The sequence below is a fragment of the Paroedura picta genome, chromosome 1 (assembly GCF_049243985.1).
Source record: "Paroedura picta isolate Pp20150507F chromosome 1, Ppicta_v3.0, whole genome shotgun sequence".
Lineage (NCBI taxonomy): Eukaryota > Metazoa > Chordata > Lepidosauria > Squamata > Gekkonidae > Paroedura > Paroedura picta.
The window spans coordinates 20,721,617-20,734,900 of NC_135369.1; the positions used below are offsets into that span (position 1 = coordinate 20,721,617).

Consider the following 13,284-nt stretch of genomic DNA (forward strand, 5'->3'; position numbering starts at 1 on the left):
GAAGGAAAAAAGGAGGTCCATTCCCACCCCAATCCCATCTTTCTATTGGGAAATAAATCTCAGAAGCTCCCATAGGAGCCTGACTGGGTATTGTAGCCTCTGTTGAAGGGCATGTTACCATCTGTAGGCGTGCAGCATGGCAGGCTGTCAAAGACACATGACTAATGTTTAAAAACCTCCATGCACTTTGGAGTCATAGGCTGAGGGCATCTACTCTGGATTGTCTCATTTGGATTCCCACAAAGATGAATTATTCAGTTACCCTGGTGCCTTATGACGAAAATCGGTTTGTCCTCCTCTTTATCAGAATACTAATTTCGGGTAGAACGCATCTTCAGGACCTGGGAATGGGTGGTATTCTAAACGGATGTGTTGTGGAAAAAAATCTCCAAGCCTTCAAGCAACGGCCAAGTTGCATCGATTTGTTTACCAAGATGTTAAACATGCAGTTCTTTGGGCCCAGGGAAAATGCCAACAGTCAGCGTTGGAACCGTGTTGACATTTTGTCTGAATTCTCTGCGAATAAAGACAGGCCTGTTTGCAGAGAACGGTGCTGTTTGCTGAGCAGAACAATGAGAAATTGTATTTGTTCTTGGGGGCAGGAGGGATGGATAAATCAGAGAAATGTACACTCTGTTTACCAGACCTTGCATACAGTGGGGAAAGATGAGTGTGAGAGAGAGAAAGGGAAAACGGATAGAAAGGAAACCAAGGTGGCAGCTCCCCGCTGAAGGATGAGCATTTCAATGGCTTTCAGAGCTTAGAACATCAACATTGGCCATCATCTAAGTCCTTCAAGATTTCCAAGGCTGATGACATCACCCTGCAATCTTCTCCACGAGGCACGAGTATTGACATAGCCATCAACAATGCAGATGGCCAGAAGGTTGCTCTCTCAGTGAATCTAGACTTGCAGCGGTGGTAGAGGTGACCCCTCTTTTTGACCTATGCAGCAAGGATCACTTCCTACAAGACAGAGGAATGAAGAGCCACGGAGACCCATTCCTAGAACTGTTTTGGATCCTGAGATGAGATGTGACAGGTTTGGTATCGTCCGACATCGACGTTTGTCTTCCTGTCAAGGTTGCTAGAAGAGTTCATCCTCTATGTAGATAAGGTATGGCAATATACTCCTCATTTGTCAGGCTTTGACCCTACCTGTATTTGTCTTGTGGTATGTCATTAATATCAGACTGCTTTGTGGGTTCTAATAAGAGAATCCCCATTTGGAAGAGATACAGATTATCCAAGCCAAGTAAGGCCATGCAGAATTTATTCCAGGTTTTCCAAAGAACTTGGGAGAACTCAAGGAGTAGAATAATGGGATGGTAGTAGATAAGAAGGTATGATTAGGGGGGCAGATGGGTAGTACAAGCTGGGTACAGTACATTTTGCTGGAAAACCACATCAATGCCTATTTGTTTTCTTGCATATCCCTGCCACCACCTCTCTCCACCCTTCTCCCCCAGCTTATAAGCTTCTTGGAGGCCAATGCCTGACTACTTTGGAGAAAACATTCTGGATTTTATGGATTCCTCCTCTGAGCCAGTAGTGTTCTCATTATAAAGGATAGATTCATGCTGGGCAGGTCTATCAGCATCTATTAGCCATGCAAGCTAAGAATGGCTCCTCCATGTTCAGAGGCAGTCTGCCTCAGAATAGCAGATAATGGGGGCAGACAACAGAAGCTGTGGCCTTCTTGCGGGCTCTGTGGAGCCCCAGAGCTCGCAGGGGCCACCCCCTGGCGCCACCTGGGCTTGCGGAGGGGGCCTGGCCCCCCACTCCCTCCCCGGGCCATCCAAATCCCTCCCCCGCGCCAGCTTACCTTCTGGCCCCGGTGTTCAGCGAGCACATGCTACGCCGGGGCAGCCCAGCGTGCATACACGGGGAACGGCGGGGCATCCAGGTCTGCCATAACGGGATGGCCGCTGTACGCAGTAGCTGCCGCCGTGCATAAGAGGCCACAGAGACACTACCATGTATAGAAGCCCATAACTGGACTCTGAGCAGGTTGGTACACACAGAAGGGGCTGACTATGGAGTCAGTAGGGCCTCTCAACAAACCTAGGAAGCCAGGCCCGGCCAGGTCTCCATCTTGCTTTGGCTTCATGAGATTTCTTGCTCTTTCCTAGAAAACCCAGGCCAGATTTCCATCTGGTTTGAGCTGGACCTTATCTTCCATTTCCTGCTTGCCCAACTGACTGAGCAAAATGTGCACATTATCACAATCATCCCCCTCCTCCAGCCAAAGACCATTAGACTATCTACAGGAAAGGAATATCCCTTCCAAGTACTAACTGCAACTTCTTTTGTCTCTTTTTGTCCAGGGCAATTTCTGCCTAGCAGCATCTCTTATCCCCAAATGTCTCCCATTGGACTTCCAAAGTCCTTCCTGATTAAACAAGGCAGGGCCATTTAACAACGCATTACACCCAGCCCAGGTATTGTTCTCTTGATGAGATTACTCCACACCTCCCACTCTAGTGACCTCACAGTTCAAACTCACTTATCAGGTACTCATAATATCAGATACCAGACATCAATCACGGACCTCCTAGTGGGCAGTCCCTGGGGCTGGCCCGGGAATTTCAAACATTATATCAAGCCTTGCGTACAGCCCAACTGTGTGTGTTTGTGTGTTGTGCTGATCCCTCCACACCCGGCATCCTGTCCACCTCTTGATGTCATCAATCTTGTTGTTTGGCTACTTGGATCCAAGAAAGGTGCAGTATCTTGAACTTGTAGAACTTAGTGTATGTATGCTTTTACTTGTGTGTGTGTTTTGAATGTACCCTGATATTTCACCAAATAAGTCCCCTGAGTGTAAGCTTAATTATCCTCTCATTTGAGAAGGGTTTCTTCCAGGGAACGGACCCCGTAAAAATTGGTAGTAAAGACTCTACATTACTTAGCCTCTTGCTATTCCCCAGCAATTTGGGTAACAACGGCAGGGCAAGCAGCTTGGCCGGGGGGGGGGGGTGCCATCCACACAATAGCCTTGCAGGGAGATTGATATTGAGATTGAGCGTTCGTCTGTTTGGACGCTTGAACTGAGGCAGAAGTGAACTGAGAAACCCCGGGGGGGGGGGGAACAATTTATAACCAGTCATGAACAATGGATCTTCACACTATTGGTGAGTTTCAATTTAATTTCTGTGAAAGAACCCTTGCCTAATTTTATGGTTGGGGGTCACCACAACACAAGGAACTGTATTAAAGGGTCACGGCATTAGGAAGGCTGAGAACCAGTGCTTCAGGCTTTGTTGTACAACCTGGAGGTTTTGAAAGTGAGAAACAAGGAAGGCCGGTGGAAGGGAAGCAGGAATTTCCAGGATCTATGCACTTTAGCATTGAGAGGAGCAAAGCATCTCTGCTCATCTCTTGGCTTGAAAACCCCATGAGGGTTTGCAATGAGCCAATGGCAACTTGACGGCACTGTATTATTATACCTTTATACAACATCGTCATATTTAACATGAATTTAACAAATGTAACATGTAAAACGTATGCTCAGGTGAAATATGGGCTAGAATTCTGGGGAAGGGTCAAGTATTTTGGCATGTCTGTGTGCATGTGTGCTTGGTAGGATTCTTGCAGATTGCCATGGCTTTAAAGAGATGCCCTTCTTATCCTAGGCCGGTCCGTCCTCTAGCATCAAAGCATGCACCATCTGCTGGTCTTGGCCTTCTTTTGTCTTGCCTCTCTTCCTGGGAGTTCAGCAATTTACCAAAGGCCAACACACCCAGGTATGGAGAGCTCCTAATGTGCTGTACAATCTGATCCAAATAGTAAAAAGCACTGGGATGTGCCTCACATCTGCCAACAGGGGTTCCAGGGGAAAGGCCTGCTACAAACTGCTGGTCTCTGATGATTGTGGCCTGATGAGGGAAGGGATACCTTACTTGAAGATCTCGTCTAAAAGCAATGCTCCTGGCCTTCTTTTTAAAAGGAGAATTTGGAAATGGGCCCAAACATGTGATTCTTGTAATGTATGCATACCCTGCATGCTGCTGCAACCCATCTGGGCAAAGCAGATGTGCTGATTAAAACAAACTAAAGATTAATTACTTGGCTCTTCTGGCCATCTCTAGCCTTATGCAGGGGGTTGGACTAGATGACCCTGGAGGTCCCTTCCAACTCTATGGATTCTAGGATTAAACTTTACAGAGCCCCAAACAATGATGAAAACTGGGAGAGAGGACCACCACCACCAAATGTGCATCCTTTATGAATTCTTCTGTGGATGGGGAAAGGGTGGAGGGGAGACTAGCTAGTATAATAATAATAATAATAATAATAATAATAATAATAATAATAATAATAATAATAAGAATGAATGAATGAATGAATGAATGAATGAATGAATGAATTAGACCAGTCTGTCATGGAGTGCAAGCCAGGAAGGATCTGCCCAGTTGCATCTGGCAAAATCCTAGCAAAGCATCTGTCCCAAGGTGCCAGTAAAAACGTAACAATCATGCAGCACCGAATATCCAACCTAAGGAATGCTTGCCGTTTCAAATTTCCCTTCTCTCCAAGAAAGACTGTGTGATTGGCCAAGACAACTTGCCTAATCAGTCCCACTCTCAGAGCTATCATTGGCTGGAAGAAATGCTGTTTACTGGGGAATGCTCTCACATACTGTGGTTCTAGGGGGGACCGAACGACCCGCTTTAATTTTCACCTCAGCCACATTTTGCAGGAAGCATAACACAATAAAACCTTTGTGTGACTTACATTTTTGCACTCCGCAAATGTTCTTTTGGGACAGCACATTTTGCGTCTGGTTGCCTTTTTAAATAAAGCACTGAAATGCTTTAACCTTGGTGAATTTTAAGGGGGGCAGCATTAACCGTGCCCTTCTAAGCAGAATCATGCCTAAGTCTATGGACTTAGAAGGGGACAATTCTTTTTAGGAGGGCATCATAAACATTATCACATTTAATATTTTTACAAAATATTCTCTGCATGCTAAAAAAAATGCCCAACAAGCCGAAATTCTTAATAAGTTTGAGGCAAGGAGGAAATAAATTAGTTTTTCCATGAAATTTTGTAATTAATTACATTTCTTTTTTATATACCCTTTCCCCCAATAAGCCCTGGCCTGGATAGCCCAGGAAAGCCTGATCTTGCCCAATTTTGGAAGAAAACAGGGCCGACCCTGGCTAGTATTTGGATAGGAGACCTGCAAAAATTTGGGTGGTAGTTCCTCCAAGGAGCACTAGGGGTCATGATGCGGGCATCTCTTGCCTGGCTACCAGACAGTCCTTGGCTCTCCTAGCTGCACCATGCACGTCATACAATAAGGGCCTTTTCGCACAGGGATCTTTGTTGCAAATTGTTTGCGGAATGAAAAATCGCCATTTAAAATAGTGGAATTCGTCGTTATGCATACCTGCCTTTGTAGTGGAATCAGTTGCGTTTTTTAGCGTTTCCCACAGGCTTCCGGTCTCGGCAGAAATCGCTAGAAAGGAAGCGCTATTGCCAAGCTCGTCCCGCCCCTGGCCGTCAAGCAGCCAATGGGCAGCCGTTAGCATGCTCCCAAACAGCCCCTTTCCCTTTAAGAAAGGTTTAAAAAAAAAAAAAACGACCCATAGCAACGAATCTAGGTAGATTCGTTGCTACGGAGAGACCCATCCAGCTGCCTAATGTGAGCTGTCGTTTGATTGTATGATCGTTTGCACGCTGCCTCGAGTGATAAAAAAAAAAATCCCCCCCCCCCCTCTCACGGTCCCGATTTTCGGCTGAATTTATTTGTAAAAAATAAAGGGACTTTATTTCAGCAAACGGGCTTTTCAGTGGTTTGTGCTTAGTGACTAAAGGTGAAGGACTGAAGCCAGGGAAGCCTCTAAACAGAAAGAGGCTCGCCGGTGCGTTTATCCCCGCTCGCTCGGAGAAAAAAAAATGGCGATCGCTTCGCCGGAAGTTTGGAGGAGAGAGCCAGGGGGAGGGACTTTGAAGAACCAGCAACAATGGTAACGCACAGGTCTTTAGCGCTACTGTTGCAGATTGGTTGCAGGAGTGTATCGCTATCCGGAGGGTGAATCCACTTTTCTGGATTCCCCTGAAAGCGCCACAACGAAGCGCTTTTTGCTGATTGGTTTCAGGATTGTTGCAGATTGTCTACGACGTCGTGGGTTATGGCAAATTAGTAGCGTTTCCAAATAGCAACCATTCTGCTACTTTGAAGCCGTGCGAAATGGCCCTAAGTAAAATAAATCCCCCAACAGAGACACAAAGTAGCTTACATCATTATCCTCCATTTTATCCTGCCAACGGTGCTGTGAGATAGGCCAGACTGAGAGCATCTGACTGGTCCAAGGTCACCCAGCAAGCTTCCACGACAAATTGGGGATTTGAACCTGGGATTCCCAGATCCTATGCCTGGGAATTCTGCACTGCCCAGTTCATTTCAGTTCTAACGATTCCCTTTTTCATGGCCCTTCTGGCTTCTCTTCTCAGCAACCCCGCCACCTCTCCAACACTTGCTGGACCCGCTGAACAAGATTGTGCACACCCAGAGAGGGGCTACCGCCACCTTGCCCTGTGTTCTGAGGGCACCACTCCCCCCAAATTATAAGGTGAGGTGGAGCAAGGTGGAGCCAGCAGAATACATGGAGGTCGTCATCCTGATCACCAACGGGGCCCACCATAAGACCTACGGCCCGCTGGGCAGCCGGGTTCGCCTGAGGCGCAGCCACCGCTACGATGCCTCCCTGACCATCTCCAATGTGGCGCTGGAGGACGAAGGCCGCTACCGCTGCCAGCTGATCAACGGCCTGGAAGATGAGAGTTTGTCTCTGGTGCTGCAGTTAGATGGTAAGGTCTGGCCTAGCCTGTTGCTGTAGGGATAACTGCCACGTTTCTCCTGGGGAGAGACCATTGCTGGACCATTGCTAGAAAGCTTCATAGAATCATAGAATCATAGAAACATAGAATCCTAGAGTTGGCAGGGATAGAATCATAGAATCATAGAGTTGGAAGGGGCCATACAGGCCATGTAGTCCAACCCCCTGCTCTACGCAGGATCATTAACATTCCACTGAAATCTGCCCTCCTGTATTTTAAGCCATATGGTCATATGGAGTGGCAGAGGGCAAGCTTTTGCCCACTTCTGTGTGACGGCAGTCTAAAGTAGATACCGACCTGTCCTCCTCAGATTTCTCCAAACCCAGCATACAAATTCCTTCCACCTTTCCTCCCAGGACTGTTTTTCAGCCCCCTCACTATCTCTGTGGGACTCCTATGAACCTGTTTCAGTTAAATTTCAGGGTTATTGAGGAAGGCAAGGCATCTCAGTAATGATCGTCCATATGATTGTTCAGCTTGTGTTCAGTTTTGGGCACCACAGTTGAAGAGGGATGTAGACAAACTGGAGCATGTCCAGAGGAGGGCAACAAAGATGGTGAGGGGTTTGGAGACCAAGACGTATGAGGAAAAGTTGGGGGAACTTGGTCTGTTTAGTCTGGAGAGGAGAGGACTAAGAAGGGGGTCTGATAACCATCTTCAAGTTTTTAAAAGGGTGCCATATAGATGATGGAACAGAGTTGTTCTCTCTTGCCCCGGAGGGACAGACCAGAACCAATGGAATGGAATTAATGCAAAAGAAATCCCATCTAAACATCCGGAAGAAGTTCCTGACAGTTAGAGCGGTTTCTCAGTGGAACAGGCTTCCTCGGGAGGTGGTGGGTTCTCCAACTTTGGAGATTTTTGAACAGAGGCTGGATATCCATCTGAAGGAGAGGCTGATTCTGTGAAGGTTCAAGGGGGTGGCAGGTTACAGTGGATGAGCGATTGGGTTGTGAGTGGCCTGCATAGTGTAGGGGGTTGGACTAGATGACCCAGGAGGTCCCTTCCACTCTATGATTCTATGAGGTGGTTGGCAGAGATGCCCCAATCCCCATTTCCTTCCTGCAGCACATCGCTTCCCGCAGAAGGTTCAAATCCTCTCCCTTCCCTACAGGTGTTGTCTTTCCGTACCAGACCAGCCATGGGCGCTACCAATTCAACTATTTTGAGGCCAAGCAAGCATGTCATGGGCAGGACTCCAGGCTGGCCACGTATGGGCAGCTTTACAAAGGTAACAAACCCACTGATTCCCTCTCTGTGGCCCTGACCCTCACACTCACTTCAGTGGCCAGGAATTGGACTTAAATGATAACCTCAAAGTTTGGCTCGTTAGTTCAAAATTATCAAGATGTGATCTTATAAAGTCTGAATATTTTAGTTCTGTCTTTAAATGATAGGATTTTAATTTTGTGCATTTAAATTTTAATGTGCTTTCATCATGTTTGTTTTTTAAAAATATATTGTTTTGGACAGATACGTTTTATTTCCTTACACCTTCATTACCCTTACAACTCTGCATTGTTGACCGTCTAAGATCCGAGGAGATGTGACAAACATTTTTTTAAAGTAGAATTTCATCTCAAGTTTGCTTCTTTTCTGCCCCCAATGGCTCCAGCTTTCTGTGAGATGTCTACCCACGTACTGGACTATGGCCAGGGAGATCCATGTTCAAATCCCCATTCTTCCGCTGTCACCCAGCAGAATTTACCTCACAAAATTGTTGTGAAGGTAAAATGGAGGAAGAACCCTGATCTCCTTGGAGATAGGGACCAATAAAACACGAGGGAACTCCAGAAAGCACAAGAAACAGAGCAGCAGAGGAGGGTGGGGTGAATTAGGGACTATCCTGAATACCAAGTTTAGCTCCATGGGGTGTTCAAACATCTCTGGTCACAGAACACTTTCACTGTGACCTCTTTCTCTCCTAGCATGGACTGAAGGGCTGGACTGGTGCAATGCAGGCTGGGTCATCGAAGGGACTGTACATTACCCCATAATTAACTCCCGTGAGCCCTGTGGGGGGCGTCTCCTTCTCCCTGGTGTCCGAAGCTACGGGTCCAAGGACAAATCAAAGGATCGGTTTGATGCCTTCTGCTTCTCTTCCGCGGTGAAAGGTATGTGGACAGGCAAGAGTTGAATGCTGTTTAAGATTATATACCAAGTCACTGGCTAGTCCTCACTCTTAAGAACGAACTGTTTCCAACCCTGTTTCCTAGGCTGTTACATATTCTCAAATGACTAAGGGCTTCGTTTTCTTTGTTGTCCCTGGTATTTATATATTTTGTTAAAGTATTGGCATGTGTTTGCAAGATTGACATCTTCCAGGGTTCATCATCCACCAAGTCTCTAGAGCAGGGGTAGTCAAACTGCGGCCCTCCAGATGTCCATGGACCACAATTCCCAGAAGCCCCTGCCAGCGAATGCTGGCAGGGGCTTCTGGGAATTGTAGTCCATGGACATCTGGAGGGCCGCAGTTTGACTACCCCTGCTCTAGAGATTAAATTTCTAGCTCAGGAAGGGATGAGCCTTTTCTATAGCACACATTGGTGTTAAGAGAGTTGCTGAAGAACCAAGCTGTCATGTAGCACACAGCCTGTAGGATAATTACGTTTTCTGCTATCTCTTAATCCAAAATCAAGAAGGCCTTTGGTTTAAATCAGAGTAGGACAGAGCCTTTGAGCAGTAAATCTGTAAATATAAACCTGTAAATGGCTTAGAGGGAACAACTTGAAACTAAATCCTGGAAAGACAAAGGTGACGCTGGTTAGGAAGGCAGAGGTGATGAAGGACATCGGGCTCCCCACTTTCATTGGATTTCAGCTTGTTGATTCAGTGAAAAGCTTTGAGATTATGCTGGAACGAGTATTACTACCGGAGAAGAAAGTGAACAGAGCCGGGGAAATTGCTTTCTTCTAACTCTCTCTGGCCTAGAAGATGCCCCCCTACTTTGACACATCTAGCCCGGCCACCCAGCCATCATGGTAACATTGAGATTGCTCTGGCACCCTCTATGTACGTCTCCTTTCAGAGTCAACGTGGGGGTTCCAGTTGTGCAAAATACTGCAGCTCAGTTACGGAGCAGGGAAAAGACAGCAATGCATGGAAAAGAGGAGGGCCCAGTACAGAATAGGTTGACTCCATAAAGCTTTTGCTGGCAGGGGCTCATGGGAATTGTAGTCCATGAATATCTGGAGGACACAGGTTGACTACCCCCTGATCTAGAGAACCAGGTTTGATTTCCCACTCCCCCACACGCATCCAGCTGAGTGATCTTGGGCCAGTCACAGTTCTCACCGAGCTATTCTCAGAGCAGTACTCTTAGAGCTCTCTCAGCCCCACCTACCTCATGAGAGTCTGTTGTGGGCAGAAGAAAGGAAAAGTGTTTGTAAGCTGCTTAGGGGCTTCTTTGGGAAGTGAAAAGCGGGGTATAAAAACATCTCCTCTTCTTCTTTCAACCGACACCCTTCCGCCCCTGGCTGCAGGCCTAACTGGCTCTTTTCTCTTCCCAGGCCATGTTTACTTCATCCGGGGCCACCTGAACTTCAAGGAGGCGGCACAGGCTTGCCAGAAGGATGGTGCCACTGTTGCCAAGGTTGGGCAGCTGTATGCAGCATGGAAGTTCTCCCAGCTGGACCGCTGTGACGGAGGCTGGCTAGCTGATGGCAGCGTGCGCTACCCAATTATCACTCCCCGCACTGGCTGTGGGGGTCTCCCTGACCCTGGGGTCCGCAGTTTTGGCTTCCCCAGCAAGTTGCGGAAGAAGTACGGCGTCTACTGCTTCTCAGCGAAGTAGAGAGGAGGAGACAGAGGCTCAGAAGTGGCCTCCTAACTCAAGGGGACAACTAGGCCCGGATTTGCTCCTTGGGCCTCCCCCACAAAATGGGTCCTCTGTACATAATAGCTTTTTCCCAGGAAGGTGTTGGATGTCCATTGTTTAACAGGGATGGCTAGCAGTTCACCAGTGTCCCTTGCTAGCTCAGACTCTTCCTTTCTCTCTGCTGGGAAGCTAAAGAAGGAACTCGTGTTACAGGCATGTCTGAATCAGCCCAATTTCACAGCTGTTTCACATATTTCAGAAATGGCTCATTCAAGTTGCTCCTGATCTGACTTCTTGTCCCATTAATGCAACACTTTTGCCTTCTCAGGAGAAAAATTAGTACCTTCCCAGGCAGGTACTAACTTCACCGCCCTGCCCTCTGATGCTGCAAAGGAGCTCCTTGCACAAACTTTCCAAACTGCTTTCCAGGCTGTCGATTCTTCCGTCCTTCCTTCTACATAACTACCAGGTGGCTTTGGAGGTCTAAACCAGCTCTCTTATTATAGATTCTTCTCGCTGATCCTCCCCCAAGCATTTAATTTATTTACTTGATTTTCGCTGAAGCCTAAAGTGAATTATATAATGTAAAAACCTACTTTGGTGTCTCTTAAAAAGGATCACCCACTTACATTTCACCGGACAGATGAGCAAGAGCACAGGGAGAAAGCACATGTATGAGCATTGATGCTCCAGTGCAGGGGTAGTCAACCTGTGGTCCTCCAGATGTTCATGGACTACAATTCCCATGAGCCCCTGCCAGCATTTGCTGGCAGGGGCTCATGGGAATTGTAGTCCATGAACATCTGGAGGACCACAGGTTGGCTACCCCTGCTCCAGTGAACTGGTTGGGGGAAGGGAGAGGGAACAGAATGTTGGCCATTATCATGGAAGAGCATTGCTGGAGAAGACATTAGTCAGGTTTAACTCCGTCCCATGTTCGCATCAAGCAGCGATGAAGACTGCGGAGACCTGGACCCCTTTAAGGTGGGCAGGATCAGGAATGAGAACTGGGGCCAGAGAAAAAAATGGCAAGGAATGCAAAGTCTGGGGTGGTTGTGGGAATGAAAGACAACTGGTGGGTTGTCTTTTCCAGTCACTTTGGAACAGTGTACATGTGCACATCCCCCTATCTGCGTGTGAAGTGGTGTTAATCACAACTATGGTGACCCGGCACTGTTTTCAAGGTTAAGTGATTAAGCAAAGGTGGTTGGTATTGCCTTCCTCTGCAGACTCATCCTTCATGGTCTCCCATCTGATTGGACTATACCACTCCATGTCCCCCTTCCTGTCTACAGACCACTTACTCTATGTGTACATGTCAAGTGCCAAAGATTAATAAAATTCACTCACTGATTGATTTTGTAAAATGTTAAACCAAACACCTTTCAATGGAGAACGGAAGTCATGTCCTCTGAATGGCAATTTATACTGTGAACTTTTATAAGTTTCTAAAGGCAGGGGTAGTCAAACTGCGGCCCTCCAGATGTCCATGGACTACCATTCCCAGGAGCCCCTGCCAGCATTCGCTGGCAGGGGCTCCTGGGAATGGTAGTCCATGGACATCTGGAGGGCCGCAGTTTGACTACCCCTGGGCTAAGGGCCTGAAATTGAGATGGATTGACTTGGTAAAGGAAGCCTCACCCTCCAGTTTGTAAGACCTGAGAAAGGCTGTCAAGGATGGGATGTGTTGGAGGTCATTCATTCATAGGACTGCCAAGGGTTGGAAGCATCTGAGTGGCACACAACATGCATCTCTACAACCCAGCCCTAAGAATCTCACAGAGGAAAAACAAGGACAAGGTTCCTAACCACAAAACAAGAGTGGGTTGGGGATGGGTGATCAGTTAGCAGCCTGGATAGCAAAAAATGAAGCCTCCATGTGCCCAAGCAGTATATCTCAACACTGCCAGATGTTGGAGACACAGGAGGGCTACTGTTTCAGGTTCTATTTGGGGGCTTTCTGGATATATCTAATCTAACTGGTTTCTGCTGAGAAAAGGAAGAAGAAAAAGAAGAGTTGGTTCTTATATGCTGCTTTTCTCTACCCGAAGGAATCTCAAAGCGGATTACATTCGCCTTCCCTTTCCTCTCCCCACAACAGACACCCTGTGAGGTGGGTGAGGCTGAGAGAGCCCTGATATTACTGCTCGGCCAGAACAGCTTTATCAGTGCTGTGACTTACTCAAGGTCACCCAGCTGGCCGCATGTGGAAGAATATGGAATCATACCCGGCTTGCCAGATTAGAAGTCTAGGCTCCTAACCTTTACACCAAGCTGGCTCTAAGGACACTAAAGTCAGTGGAACTCTTGTTTGATCCATTATAATGAAAAGTTAGAAGTGTGGGATTTAGTGGCTGAAAGGTATATTCACAAACCATGAGGTCCATGCACATCTAGTTTGAACCAGTTTCCAGAGATCAGAATCCCTGAAGTCCATGAAGAGCAGGTAAGAACCAGCTTCAGTAACCCAGCAATGAGAAACCAGATTGTCTATTCTACTTATGTGGGGGGGGGGGGGGGGACTAAGAAAGCAACGCAATTATTCCAGAGCAATTGTAGACCGAAATGTCCACAAATGGGAAAAGGGCATCTAACAAGTCACTGTAGCCCAATGCTCC

At 47.2% G+C, this 13,284-nt stretch overlaps 1 protein-coding gene across 5 annotated transcripts; it reads left to right on the forward strand.

Moving 5' to 3' along the window:
- Positions 1–652: 652 nt before the first annotated feature.
- Positions 653–12,020, forward strand: HAPLN2 (hyaluronan and proteoglycan link protein 2). 5 transcript variants are annotated; one of them, XR_013229026.1, is made up of 7 exons: positions 653–1,117; positions 3,636–3,746; positions 6,463–6,819; positions 7,964–8,080; positions 8,778–8,963; positions 10,359–11,366; positions 11,476–12,020. XR_013229026.1 is itself a non-coding variant. In XM_077325582.1 (7 exons), the coding sequence occupies exons 3-7, from the start codon at positions 3,662–3,664 to the stop codon at positions 10,640–10,642; spliced, it is 1,029 nt and encodes a 342-aa protein (XP_077181697.1). In that variant the 5' UTR covers positions 653–1,117; positions 2,328–2,441; positions 3,636–3,661; the 3' UTR covers positions 10,643–11,437. The 5 variants fall into 5 exon arrangements, 3 of the variants coding, with proteins under 3 accessions (XP_077181697.1, XP_077181672.1, XP_077181684.1); XR_013229029.1 differs by having other exon boundaries at positions 10,359–11,338; positions 11,484–12,020; XM_077325582.1 differs by lacking the exon at positions 11,476–12,020 and adding an exon at positions 2,328–2,441 and having other exon boundaries at positions 10,359–11,437.
- The last annotated feature ends 1,264 nt before the right edge of the window (positions 12,021–13,284 follow it).